We start from the raw sequence: 14,442 nt of genomic DNA, 5'->3' as shown, positions 1-14,442 counted from the left end.
ATGGGCATTATGTACGAGCTTCGAAATTCGCCTGGCAAAGGCAAGGGTCTGTTTGCCTCGGCGTCCGGCGTCCGGCAGGGCGATCGCATCATTGCTGAAGCCCCCATCCTCACTGTCGACCTTGCCCGGTTCAGGCTGCCGCCAGCCGAACTCGAGCTGCACCTCGAGGAGAAACTACAGAGTCTGGAAGCCGACAAACGCGCTGATTTTATGTCCCTGTCGACCAACGGCGCCGACGAAAATAACCCGCTGTCCTCCAGGTTCCTCACCAACGCCCTCGGAACCGACGAAGATGACGACGACGACAGGCAGGGACGGCGGCAGCGGCAGCGGCGGTGGCAGCAGCAGCAGCAGCAGCAAGAAAACCATCAAAACCCACACAGAAAAGCAGTTCCCGCCGTATTCCGTAATGCCTCCCGCCTCAACCACTCGTGCGTCCCCAACTGCCACTTTTCGTGGGACCGCGTCACGCGTACCTGTCTAGTCCACGCCATCACAGACGTGTCCCCGGGCGACGAGCTCACCGTCGCCTACGACTCGCGGGGCACCGCCCAGACCACGGCTGAGATGGAAACCACCATGGGGTTCAGGTGTGCGTGCCCTCGCTGCAGCCTACCGTCGGACGAAGTGGCAAGGAGCAACGAGCGTCGGCGGGAGTTGAACGCCATATTGGCCGAAGTGGATTTGGCGTACCGGACGGCGGACCCAAGGGATCAGAGCACAGAGGACGGCGAGGACAAGGAGGAAGGGGAGGAAGAGAGATATGGGCGACAACAGTGGGATATCCAGCCACCACCGTCGTCTTTTGCCCCGGCGCGGATCCTACCGCTGTGTCGCAGGATCGTGGCGCTCCAGCAGCTCGAGTTCGGAGGCGCGCCGACCACAATGACGTACGAGCTGGGCCTGGCAATGCATTACGCCAGCAGCAGCTGCTTCTTGCACGATGACTACGTGCGGGCCTCTGTGTTTGCGGCCCGGGCGCTGGCGGCTTTTACGGTATGCGAGGGTGCCGAGGGACAGAACGCGCGGGCCTATCGCGAGCTGACGCGGGATCTCTCCAGTACCATACGGTCCAAGAAGCCTCTGGCTGGCAACCAGCAGGCGTATGACCGCTGGTTGTGGTTGCCCGAGTAGGTGTCTGCAAATGGTAGGAGAGGCGAGAGCCTTGGGTTACGATTGGATCAAATAGAGAGAGAAAAGGTCGAAGAAAGGATGGAATGAAAAAGGGGAGGGAAAAGACACAGAAAGAAACCCGAGTGAGTTTCTCGTAGAACAAACGTTTTTGTGCAGCAGTCGTCGCTTCCTGACTTGAGCTGTGCCGTAGGGACCGGTTAGGAAGGCACACTCTCGCCGTGCATTGGCGTTCTCGCCGTGGGCGGCCTTGAGTCCTTTCTGCCCAGTGTCCAGCTGGCCCTGGTCAGCATCATCACTGGCAGTGCTGTGTGAAGAAAGAGATACCCTGATTCCCAACAAGTCGATAGGTGGCTACTACCCCTTGTGCGAGATTCAGCGAATGTAAGGATGACATGGAGAAACCGATGCGAAGACACCGCACCTGGAGACACTCGAGACTAATTCCACCAAGCTATTAACATTACATACAAGCCACATCCCCTTTCAATTGACTTGAGTTTGCTACGCCCTGACCTGTTAGGCGAATGAGGAGAAACTGGCTATACCTCTGCTTCTTACAGACTCTAAATGCCCACGTGTGGCCAAGTGCCATTTAGCGTGACAAGTCTTCCTACCCACCGTGGAGACCCTGCTGCTGTGTATCTCCCAAACGAGCATCCTTTATTGTCAATTTCTCTATGTTGCGTCCAGTATGCATGCGGAGGACGCGGTGTACACTCGCTTGTTCAAGGCTGCATCCCGAGACGGCCAGCCTACAATCTTGCCATGTGGTGCAAGAAACGCCTTTTTGCCACTCGGGGAATTTTTTTGTGTTGCCAGAGCCAAAGCTGGCTTCAACGGTATGGGAGAGCCCATTAGTGCCTGTGGAAGATCGGAGATCTGAATACCGCCAGCCTCTCTTGCTTTTGGTCGTCTGGGATAGAATGATGCTGATTATTGTTGAATTTGAGTTTCTACTACCAGAAGGCGAGTCATCTTACGCGCAGAGAACAAACACACAATGTAGTCGATTCCGAATCCGAACGGTTGTTTGGTAGCAGGGGGGTCATCACACTGCCACCCTGTCACCCTGTCACCTCTCAATCCGCCGCAAGTCAAGCAAGTGCTATTGCTGCCGTCAGTCGCCATAGGAGCAGGTCTCGATGCTTTGTTTTTCCCAGATCGATGGCCGACCCTGAAACCCTTTTCATGTTCTCCATGAGTTGTGCATATGTGGTCTTACAGCACCGCAGCTGCAGTCGGCGAGAATGCAATTGGTCCAAGAGCCGCTCGACTTTAGGCTCATCTTTCTCAACCCCACACAATCGTCTGAACAATATCAGTGCGATGGCTGCGAATGAAACCATGCAACAGACATCACGCCTCAAGTTGTAAGACTCGTACTACTTAGACATGAGGTGAGTGTGCGCGTTACATACCAGGATAGGTATTGTCAGCGTATATAGGATCGTAATATGATCGCCATTCGAGGTTTAGCTATGCCATGATTGTTTACTCTTTTTATAACAAGACATAGCGGAACGCCTGTCCCAGTACGCTGAGCCTTCGCATGGCACTCTGAAAGATAAGAATAGGCAGTTGATACATAGTAAAAGTAATCGAGGGAATGATTTGGTTGCAGGGCTCAAACCAGCATCAAAACTCGGAGGATCTCCCAGCCTTGCATGCTTGGGTATCTCTGTAAAGTTTGCTGCCAGTTTTGGGACTGCACAGGTCTCTTCGTGTCAGACAACTAAAGTAGAGAGTGCCAGTGCAATCTCGGTTGGACATGAATTTGGCTCTACTCGATAAACGAAAGGTGCAGCCAATTAGTGTCCTACGTCCCGACAATGACAACCAACCAGAATAAATCCCTTTAGGACGTCAACGTGGGTGATCCTCCAACCATCGGATCAATTGGTGTTGGCTGACTGATCTATCTTGTTCGTGACCAGTCATGCAGTGACTATTTTTGTATTCTTGATCCATGCGACGGGACGGGTTACGATTGAAGCGACAAAGTCGACACAACGTGTCAAAGTAAAAAAGTTGAGATGAACTGGCAGATAACCGATCTAGACAAGGAAGAAAAACCAAGCAGGTGGGTGGTTCAGGGTACTGGTAATCTGATTTCGATCGGAGGTAAGGTACCGCCTATTTGTGCCGGCACCTCCTTTGTGCTGTGTCTCGAGAAACTAAGATACAAAAAAATGAGGCATGAAAAACAAGCATAACACCACCGAGTGCCAAGAAAGCCAGAATGTGGTTCACACCTTGACATCGCCGGCTCTTGAGCCGCTCGGGGAGGCTATGCCATACCTTATGTATGCCAAGAAAGCCGGCTCGACGGGCATTGACAACCCACAGCGTCTTGGCATATTGTGTTCCTTTATTTTTTCTTTCGGAGTGGCTGTATAATTACCATTTATCCATCTCAATTTTGAGGATACAAAGACAACAGACTAGCACCATATTAGCTCCATAATAAAGACAAGATCTGCTTCACAGCCTCCGGCAGTTTGATGCGTATGTGTGTGCCCTGCGTAGTGCCAAGAGAAAAATGGGCGTTCGCATGCAAGTGGTGTAGCGTGATCTGATCAAGAAGAAAAGGTAAATGACTACTGGTCTGCTGGTTTACCACCGGGAATTATGTTCTGAGTCCCGCCAAGAACCAGTGGCTGAACTCTCTTTCCAAAGCCACAAAAACCCAATTTGTTAGAAGTCTTAGAAACACTTTAGAAACTCTGCTCCCGTAGCTAGCTCCCGCAGTTCTGCAACAACGAAAGAAAAAAGATCGGCAACTTTTTTTTTGTTGTTGTCTTGTTTACAGTTTACTTCTCTATTCTTGGCAGTGTTAAAGTTTACCCAGAACTGCCGGGCTCAGATGAACCTTCGGTCGGATACGGGCGTTAGTACATGCCCTATTGTCTGTCACACACACCCCAAAAAGATCCTTGGAGGCCCGTTGCGGGCGGCTAAACAGAACAGAGCCCCCAAGATCGGCCGAGATGAGCCCGGAAATTTTCTGTGGCCCTTTGTGCAGTAATGAGCGGTCAAGGAGACAATAAGGGGGAGGGAGTAAGACGGGCATAGTCTCCTTCAGAGAGGTCGGCCAAGGCTGGGGATTTACGAGTCATTCAGAAAGAAATGCAGGAGATACTGTACGGAGTAGACATCAATCGTGAGAAGGCTGCAACGGGGTTGCACGGGTCTTAATCGGGAACGATTCGATATCGTGTCTCCTTTGATGATAGGGCGATTCGGACCCGCATGGCTAAAAGAAAAAGTGGTCAAATTTCCGCTGTCATCGTCTTTTGCTGGTATCCATCAGGGATAGACCCTGATCCTGTTGCGCAATAGCGCCTATTGAATGCAAGTCAAGGTGGGGGTAACACTCAACCTGTTGTTTTTTTCTCTCGCTCGCCTCAGATGCTCACTTGTTGCTTTTTCGTAAATGCACATTTGCATTAGGAGCTTACATGGAATTACCCTGACTTGTTCGGGCATCCCATTCCGCCACTATCAATCCATATTATTGACACAAGTCAGAGACTCTGAAGTGCTTGTTAGATTAGGAAAACCCGGGACAATAAGGGGGGGTCACGACCCTGCAATACACAATCTTCTTCCATTCTCTGACGACCTCGACACGGGGTTTGAACTGTAGGCCGTACATTCGGGCAGTGGCGCTCCGAGGTAAACCATGGCTCTCATTTTTTGTTTGTTTGTTGGGAGGAAGCAAGAAGCCGGAGATAGAAAGCTGGAATGGGGGCCCCGCAAACTGGGGATGGCGTCATGGGGAAACTTGAGACCATTCATCCCCTACCTTCTACATAGTGAGACCCTCAACACCGAGTAGCGACAAATGTCCCACATTCCGGGTGTACGAGCTTTTTTGCTAAGTAAACCTGAGGCTGTTATTTGTTAATGCCTTGGAAAAACGTACATCATAATGAATACAACTAAAACAGTAGCACCTGGTCAATTATGTTTAATGCCAACTGGCGGTCAATCCTGATGCTTCGTCATCCATGGATACCCATATCTACCACAAAATCATGTCGTCCTTATTTATTTTGCCGCCGTCTTCTCATCGATGGATGCTGGTAACCGTAGGCAAATCGAGACGACAGAAACGCGGAACAAGCATAGATCCCTGATCCTATGATGCAATTTTAGAGGACCCTTCTCCGTCGAGACCCATATCACTTGACCCATCATGGAAGCGAAGCGATGGGGTCCCAAGATTGCGTACCTAGGTACAGTGGCCGAGATGCTTACCCAGCTACTAACTCTTTACGTGATAGCCACATTTTGTCCGGTCGTGCGTGTCCTGCTAACATGAATCCATTTTTATTGCTCTGCTCACATAATGCTCATTTACCTTATCGCGCTCGGCACTCGGCAAATGAGCCACCAAAGGTAGGTGAGCGGGCAGACGTGCGTCTCAGGCCGACGAGAGCATGACAGAAGGCATTAGAAAATGTGACCCCCCCCCACCCCCCCTAAATGTACAATCATTGGATGCTACCGTCGCACCTTGGTGGCATTTTTGGCGCATGCCTTAACGCAGAATTGCCAGAGAAAAATACGAAGTAGGCACCGGACAAGCAGACTTTTTACCATCGCGCACCTAATAAGGGTGAACGACCGTCTTGGCGTGCTTCAGCGAAGCCGAATGAATTGCTCTGATGTTTATTACTATCTGGGAAGTCTAGATGTATCCTCAAATGAGGCACGACTTGAGGATTTAGAACAACAAGTCGACAGTCTGGTGATAAATCACATCCATGAGTGGAACCGATACCGAACTACTGGTTGACTGATTGAACCTTTTGTCCTTGATTTGACACATCGATCGGGGCCGTACCTGGTTGGTTCTGATGCGCTGCAGCTCCGGGCGCAATCGAAATTGTCCAGAAGGATAAAAAGAGAGGTGTGGTAGAGGAAACAAACCAATCATGGCGCCGTCATGACCATCCACCCTTCCATTGATTTCCGCGTCGGCCTTTTGGCCGGGTCACTGGCTTCACTGACATCTCGTCATCCCAAAGCAGCAAGTCGGCCAAGACAGATCTTGTCTTGCCTGCTGACTAGTTACATATCCAAGTCTTGTCCGTCGCCACTGTCTACAGCATTGTTGTGCATTCCAAAACTGTAACTTCACCCAGGTGAACCATAGATCCGGTACAAATGTTCTCCCACGTTGGTGGCTGCTGAACAAAAATACGGTGGAGCAACAGCGGAATCAAACCAAACGTTAGTTGGCTTGGAAGGGCAGGATACCCCACCAAACCCCATCTGCAACGCTACCCACCCCAAAAGTGCACATACCTCCGCGGGGGTCACGTCAAGGACTTGGCGCTGCTCTCGTAGCAAGTACCTTGCTGCACTAGACTAGCACGCAACTGTGACTTTTCTTCAGGCTACAAATCTTTAGGCGAGCCAGTCGGAAGCCTGAAAAAATGACAATTGTCAGACATTCGAAGAAGAGAGTAATGTAAAGAAGAAGAAGGTTCAAAAAAGGCTCATTCACCCCGGCATGAGCTTGTATTTACAGCTTCAGCCTCGGCAGGTCATATTGGAAATGAAGCCGTTGCCAACGATAGACGGTGATGATCCCAACCTACACCCTGGAAGCCAAAAGCACAAAAAGGATACCTTGACAATGTTGACCATGAAATGAAACATCAAACTCAACATTCATTGAAAGAGGAAGCTCGATGGACAACGCCCAGCCAAGTCAAGCCAAGCCGGACAGCCCTGCTCGCTATGACAAAAATATCGGTAGAAGTTTGTTTGCATTTGCCAAGAAGTTACCGCGCCGAGAGGCTTTTTAGGCTTCGGTGTGAATTGACAAGACAGTGCACTTTGTAAAGATGATCATCATTAATGAAAACAATGGTGTACCGGTATTGTCCGCCTTGAGCAGGCATAAACTTTTTGTTGAATGAATAGTAGAAACAAAAGGCCAAGTGAGGCTCTATTGCCGGTGCGGTCGCACCCTCCCCTCACCGTCATAGGATTTAAGGAACTTCTCCACTGGGCTTGCCCAGCCTATACTACTTTATATGGAGTTCCTGAATCAACGTAATATTACTGAACGACTAACAAATAATTGTAAATTGACGTTGTACCGCCGGCATTGGGATGGGCTCCCCAGTTGCCAATTCGCATTGGAAAAAAAAGGAAGGAAAAAAAAAGAGAGAGGGAAAAAAGTGCTAGCAACCTGCGTCTCGGCGCGCGGGACCCAAGGCAAGGTAGTACTGGGTACGTGCTTGCTCCCGCCTTACATATGATGTGGCCGACGACGGACCTATCTGCAAAACCCACAAGCGCGGATGGGTTTTCCGACGGTGTGATGTACTAATTGACGCGGGGGGATTCTGCATAGGGGAATGGAATGCCGCCGATATTTTTATTATCATTATTATTATTGATATTATTATTTTTTCCTCTCTTCCTTTCGTGATCTCTCTTCTCCCTTTCCTCTCGTATTTGATTCGCTTGGACGTCCCGACTCTTTCGCATTTTGGTCTCATGAAAATTAGCCAATCGAGTAACGCTTGTCAACAGCGTATGAGTATGTTATGACAGCCAGACGTACAAATTCAGCATAGCATACTGACGGTGGGCTCTCGGACTGGGAGTAATTGTTACGAGTTACGAGACCACACCCCCGTACTTCGTTCTCCATGTAATATTCTCCTGCCCACTTTTCTTCCTAGCCGTGCTGCTACGCTACACATTGCACGCATATCGATACATACCCTCGTCCTCCACTTGCTCTTTTCGAAACTGGACGCGGCTTTTTTCGGGGACAGACTTGTTTGTGTTGCGTGTTTTTAAAACACTGACTTCCCCCATTTTGATGCATTTAATATCTATCGAGTGTTAAGAAGAAGCATACGAAGAAAGGGGACACAGTTTTGCCTTTTGACAAGTTCTTAATCCTTCGTCTTCTTCCCCGTGAAGGTTCTTGAGCGGTCGTTCCTCGTTCAGCCTATCACGTGGCATTCATTGCCTATTTTATTAATACTATTTTTTTTCTACCACCTATTCGATCATTCTTCGCCTTCAAGTATTCAAAGTTATTCCCGGTAACCTTGCCATCAGCCAATCCAACGTCAGGTTCAAGATACCTCGAGCCCTCGACTGCAGATCCTGGGCCAAGGTATCCACAAAAATCCCTCGAAGCGACACCAACACTGTCAAGTCTGGTTTTGGCATGTCATCAGGAAGAGAACCACAACATACGCCACGATAGTCGTCGACGGCCCCGATGGATCCGGCCTAAGGTTGCAGACTTGTTCTTTTTTTCCCACGAGCTCTGTCTGGAACTAGCTATCTCCCCAATTGGCGTTACAATTGGCATTATTCAAGTCAACCTATCATATAGATAGTGCCTTGGCGAAAAGGCACTTCTCTGGGACACCAGCTTAGACTGGGGAGAAGACCGGTGCCGACTTTTTTTATTTTTATTATTTTTTTTATTCCAGCAACCAAGACCCCAGAAACCAAGAACTAGGACCCAGCAGGCACCACGATTCGGTGCGACACACCCTGCAACCTTGCAACCTTGCCTTGTATGTCTTGCTGCTACGCCTCCTCCCGCATCCGCATTTGAGCTATTTCCGCACCAGCAAGCACAGCTCCGGGCCACCCCACGGCAGCGCAGTAAAAACGAGACCGACTTTGTTTTTGCTCCCCTCCTTAAAGGGGCATCCGCGACCACCTTTAGAACGACCTGGACCGCAGTCGGCTTTTACTTTCTACAAGAAGCAGCTTGGCTTCGTTTGTCCATATCAATTTATCACTTTTTTGTTCTTTCTACTTCCCTTTTTAGTCCTCCCAACTTAACTCAGTGGAAAACCTATCCAATCTATAGACGAACCAAGGTGATCCATACCCGATCCCGATCGACGCATAATATACCCTATCTGCCCTCCTTGCCCGTGACTTGACAAGACGGTGGGCGCACAAGGCGCACACGACACCTGCAGCCACCATCCTCGAGAAAAGTCTTGGCACCTGACTTTCTACGCAAAAGCACAAGGGGAGAAAAAAAGGAGCGAGAAAGAAGATTCAAAGGGCCAAGAAGACGGCATGATTACAACAACTTGCTTTGGAGATTCGATTACTTCGACAAGCGAAAGACATTGCCACCACACGTGCATCAGCATAGAAAGAAGTTGAATCAGGTTTCCGACAGACAATCCGGAGATACGGTTGTCAGTTTACGATTATAAAAGGCAAAACACAAAAAGGAGGGGGATCACCTTTTCCCGGTCATTGCGTGCTAGCATATGGTGGGATTTTTTTTTGGATTCGCTTTCTCCGATTCATAAATCACGAACTCGGTCAGCATTTCTCGGCGACCCTTTTTTTTTCCCTACTGTTGCTTGGTTGCCTGGGATTGGTGGCTGGGATTTCCTCTCTTGGTGACCCAGTTGAGTAAAATCCACCATTCCATCCCAGGGCCTGCCCGCCCGACCGGCCGATAGCCCGACCAGACACACTACACCATACACCACCTTGCAAGCGCCCCAGGCCCCCTGACGTAGTGTACGTATTTACACTGGCACGAGGTCGGTCCTCCGGAACAAGTACCTACCTAGAAGCAAGGACCGGACCAGAAGGGCACGCACCCCTCATTGATTTCTACAGCAGAGAAAGGAAAGCAAAGCATCGATCCCAAGCTGCGAAGCCTAAACTCCTCCCACTTCGGCCCTTTCACTTTATTTGACAGCCATGGACGGCTTGGCAACTTTACAACCAGCTGGTGGTGCTTCTGCACCCTTACGTGCAGCGTCCCAGACATTTGCAACGGCCCCCCAACCTATTCATAACAGCAGCAACAACGCACAACAGCTGCCGCAATTAGAGCAGCAGCAACAATTGCAATCCGGTGCACCACCCCAAGACGCCTGCGTTTCACAGCAGCAAACACAAAAACAGCCACAACCGCAACCCCAATCACACCCTTCAAAGTGCATCAGCACTATATCCCCAATTCGCCCTACAGCATCAGATCCTGCCCAAGGCGAAAACAGCCTTTCTTCATCGCCACGCCAATTTCCGACCGGGCTTACTAGCTCTATCCTTGAAGAGGAAGACGAGTCGTCTGAGAGCGATACGCCAAACGAGCCTGTTACTCCAGTCAGCGGCCGTCAGTCCCAAGATTTCCACAGCTTACAAAACCACGACACACATCCCACGTCGCTCTCCTCCTCTGCCGAACACTCGACTGGTGCCTTTTCCTCACTTCAAAACGACGCCGCCCCAACAAACAAGACCCCTTTGATTCTCGGCACATCTGCAACTCCAGACCGCCCCGAACCGGCACCGTCAGAACACTCGCCGACTTCGACGAAAACCGTCAGATCTCCAACTGCACCCAGCGACACTGAGGCGAGCACATCGGCAACCAAAAGTATCCCAGTCCCAATAAACACAGCAAACGCCGCCGCAAACGCCGATCAGCCATTACCCTCAGCCACCCCGCCGACTCACTCGAGAAAAAACTCCCGCAACCCCCTCCGGCGCATGAGCCAGGCTTTCCGACGATCCAACTCCCAAATCGAAAGGCCCAACATCGAGCAGCCGGAAGCGGCCTGCACCAGCTCGGAGTTTGCGATATCCGATGGGCCGCCGAAGCCTCAGCAACCAAATCGCCGGTGGTCAATAAGGAGGGAAGGCACTTCACTAGCTACGACCCGTTCAAACAGCCCCCCTTCCCCGCCTATCAACATGCTTGCGCCCAGCGAACGCGCCGCGACGTCGTTACTGCCGAGCCCGTCACATGAGCATGTCGATTTTGGTGTCATTAAGAAAAAGGTCCGCTCATCGACGGGCCTAGGCGGCCTAGGCCGTAAAGCCGCTCAGTTCGTCACTTCGGGTGGTAAGACCAGCCAAGCCCACCAACCCAATGGCGATGCCAAGCAACCCCAACGAATGAAGCCCCAGAGGCGGGCTAGCAGCTTTGACCTCAAGAAGGCACAGGCAGACCAGACGCAGCGTGTTCAAAATGGAGATATGGAGAGCCTCGAAGAGCTCACTCGCCAGCCGTGGGGCATGCCAGCCATGACGGGCGTGGGCCTGAAGGCGCGGCGCTTGAGTGTGAGCTTGCCCGACGATTTCACCGTCGACGTGGCAGATCTATTGGCCGAGTTTGAATACTACCATAAGGTTCTCGGCCGTCACGGCAAGCACCTGGGTAAAGGTGCCACTTCCAAGGTGACGCTGATGCAGCGCAAAAGCTGCCCGGAAGAACTCTACGCTGTCAAGGAGTTCCGCCCCAAGTCGTCGACCGAAACCAAGGACGAGTATGAGCAGAAGATCAAGTCCGAGTTCAGCATAGCCAAGAGTCTGCACCATCCCAACATTGTTGAGTCCATCAGGCTTTGCACCGACCACGGCCGGTGGAACCACGTGATGGAGTACTGCTCCGAAGGCGATTTGTATAGCCTGGTAGAGAAGAAGTATCTGCTTGAGGAGTCGCGCAAGGTGGACCGCCTCTGCCTCTTCAAGCAGCTCGTTCAGGGCATCAACTACCTGCACACTAATGGCATAGCCCACCGCGATATCAAGCTCGAGAACCTGCTTATTACCAAGGACAGTAAGCTCAAGATTACCGACTTTGGCGTCTCAGACGTTTTCACTGGCACGCATCCGGGTCTTAGGGAGGCCGGCGGCCAGTGCGGTATCAACATGGGCGAGGTTAGGCTCTGTGACCCTGGCATCTGCGGAAGTCTTCCCTACATCTCGCCCGAGGTCCTGACTAGGGGTGTTAAGTACGACCCGCGGGCCCTGGACGTCTGGGGCGCGGGCGTAATCGCCATCAACCTGTTCTTCGGCGCACCGCTATGGAAGGAGGCACGCGATGATGGTGCCAACCCGCAGTACACGCAGCTCGTACGGGCGTGGACGCGATGGGAGAAGAAGCACGGCAACGACATGCTGGGCGAGGGCGAGGAGGGCGTCCCGGCTATCTGCGACGGAGACCAGCCCTACACCGCTGCTTTTGATATGGGTATCAAGCCCCCTGCGCTCCGCAGGTTGGTCTTTGGAATGCTGCACCCGAACCCGGCCAGGCGCATCGGCATCTCGCAGGTGCTTAACAACCGGTGGATGAAGACTGTCGAGTGTTGTCAGTTCGAATCATACGACGAGCCGTCTACTAAGATTGACGCGAGCAAGAAGGAATGCTTCACCAACAAGAAAATCTTCTGCCACAACCACTTGCCGCCGGTAGCCTCGGGGAACCACTCGCTCGGCAAGATGCCGGGCCAGGCGGGGTACTAAAATAATTTCAGCGTATTCCTTCTCACCAGGACACGACTTTCTCATTTCCACACACGGGGTATAAACATACATCCCTTCAAATACATCGGCCATGACCATACGATCAACACTTTAACTTTTTATGCCTATCAACGAATAAATTATAGATACAACTGCTTCTTCCTGTCTTGCTCGTTGCCAACAACTCTGTCTTTGTTCTTTCCGTTTCATATGGCTCCGTTTAGGGCCTGGTGTCTGTGTGTTTGACATTGTTTTTCCTTTGATTACTGGGTGGATTATTTCTCTCTTCATACATATCACAAGGTGCATCGTTATAAAGGATGGCGTTTGTTTTTTTTCATGGGAAGTGATTGTCAATGGGAGGTTGGCATTGGAATTTCTGTTTGCTCTTACCGCGGATAATAAAAGTCACCTAGCAATGGTTGGCTGTGGGCCAGGCGGGCTGGAAGTCCCGACGGCCTTCATGTGTTTTTCCTTGATTTATTTTGTTGCTTATAGCCTTGAAGACAAACCAAGAATAGGATAATATCACACGTGCCAGGGTTGGGGGACTTTTACAGCTTCCAGGTGCCTTTCTAGCTCATGCGATGCAGACTCTTGGGTGTAGATGAGCTCTTGTCGTAGAAATCGCAAAAATATATTAATTCAGATAAGTCACGTTCGGTACATATCCACACGATTCGCAAAGGACTTGTAATGTGTTCTCACGCCCCGACAACCTGCATGATCCCAGCGACGCGGAATAATCCGAACCGTCCGATTAGCTTGGTGATGATCTCGACGTTCAGCCAATGTTAACTTTTTTTTTGCGGCAAGCTACTGTCCCGGATGTTCTTGATGCCAAATCGCCAAGACCACCGGGACGGGATAAAAAAAAGTTTCTTGGTTGGTTTGCCTCCATCCGTCGGGCAAGAGAATTTTTGCGAGTCTCCAATGTTCTTCTCTCCCCCGCGATCTTGCAGCAACGAGTTCGGGCAGTTTACAAGAGTACCCGATAATGTTTAGCACTACGAGGCTTAGCGTTTTAGCGGTGGATGGTGGGCTACTATGAGATTAGTGGAATTATATACTGTAGGAGCACCAAATGTGGTGCAGGTCTTTTTTTTTTTCTGTTGTTATTTTATTATTATTATTTTAGGTTAAGACGAACAAATTCTTCCTTCTAGTTCTAGTTGTTTTCTCTTTTCGATTCAACCGAAGGATATTTTGGGTTTTCTTGGCCCCCCTCTGGAGTTCCAACAATGTCTTGAATGTTTAGTTCTACTTGGGGGCTGTTCGTTGTGGGCCCCCTCAAAGAGGGGGTTACAAAACCTTGATTTTCGAAAAAACCGTGGGCCAGCAAATTTGTTAGCAGATCGCTAACAAAGTAGCTCATGAAAGTTCGATTCACGTTCGTAAACACTACACCCACGAAAAAGGTTAGAATTTGCAGATAAATTGAAGCCGTGAATTGCGCTGTAGATATCTATTTCTGGAGTTTTGGCTCAATCGCCCTTTTCCGGTCGCTCAAGCGGTCACAAGGCGACCCGGGTACTTCCAACTCATCCTTTCTACCACCCGGTATTGGCGGCGAGGAACGGTCTTCAAGCGGTCTCGTATCCTGAAGTTGACGGGGAGAGGGTGTAGCCAATGGTATATACCGTGGGAACGGTTTGGAAGGCCTGTTTGGGGCGGGAGGTGAGGCTGATTGCGAGGATCGTGATACGCATATGCTGATAGAACAGGCAGAGTCGGTATCCACGGTAATATTGATCTGGGTACTTGTATTTCCAGCTGAAATTGGCCCTTTATCGACGAACCATGACTGTGAGGGCTGTGAATCGGTCTTCTTCCTTTTTCCAGGGCGTTCCCTGACCGCCGGAACGTTCTCCGGCGTGAAGCCGAGGTCCTCCAGATATCTCTTCTGTTGTATCTTAATCCCGTTGGGCATGCCCTCTGTTTCTCGCCAGCGTTGAATAGCCTGATTCTTATCCCTATACCACGCATCTCTGACGAACTTTTCTTGTTGGTATAGGGCTGTTTCCT

General features: G+C 50.6%; 2 protein-coding genes across 2 annotated transcripts; both read left to right on the top strand.

The window, feature by feature from the left end:
• On the top strand, window positions 1-1,134 carry MGG_02943 (uncharacterized protein; the record flags this gene model as incomplete). Its single annotated transcript, XM_003720715.1, has 2 exons — window positions 1-260; window positions 384-1,134. 2 exons carry the CDS (start codon window positions 1-3, stop codon window positions 1,132-1,134), a joined length of 1,011 nt encoding a protein of 336 aa, XP_003720763.1.
• Window positions 1,135-7,936: 6,802 nt separating this feature from the next.
• Window positions 7,937-13,081, top strand: MGG_02944 (HAL protein kinase). Its single transcript, XM_003720714.1, has one exon. It carries the CDS (start codon window positions 9,865-9,867, stop codon window positions 12,415-12,417), a length of 2,553 nt encoding a protein of 850 aa, XP_003720762.1. The 5' UTR covers window positions 7,937-9,864; the 3' UTR covers window positions 12,418-13,081.
• The last annotated feature ends 1,361 nt before the right edge of the window (window positions 13,082-14,442 follow it).

Source organism: Pyricularia oryzae, chromosome 7 (genome assembly GCF_000002495.2).
Source record: "Pyricularia oryzae 70-15 chromosome 7, whole genome shotgun sequence".
Lineage (NCBI taxonomy): Eukaryota > Fungi > Ascomycota > Sordariomycetes > Magnaporthales > Pyriculariaceae > Pyricularia > Pyricularia oryzae.
The sequence above is the reverse complement of the archived record's forward strand: the minus strand, read 5'-3'. Positions and strand labels throughout refer to the sequence as shown.

Coding starts and splice junctions, on each gene's coding strand:
- MGG_02944 (XM_003720714.1), top strand. CDS start 9,865: ATGGACGGCTTGGCAACTTTACAACCAGCTGGTGGTGCTTCTGCACCC.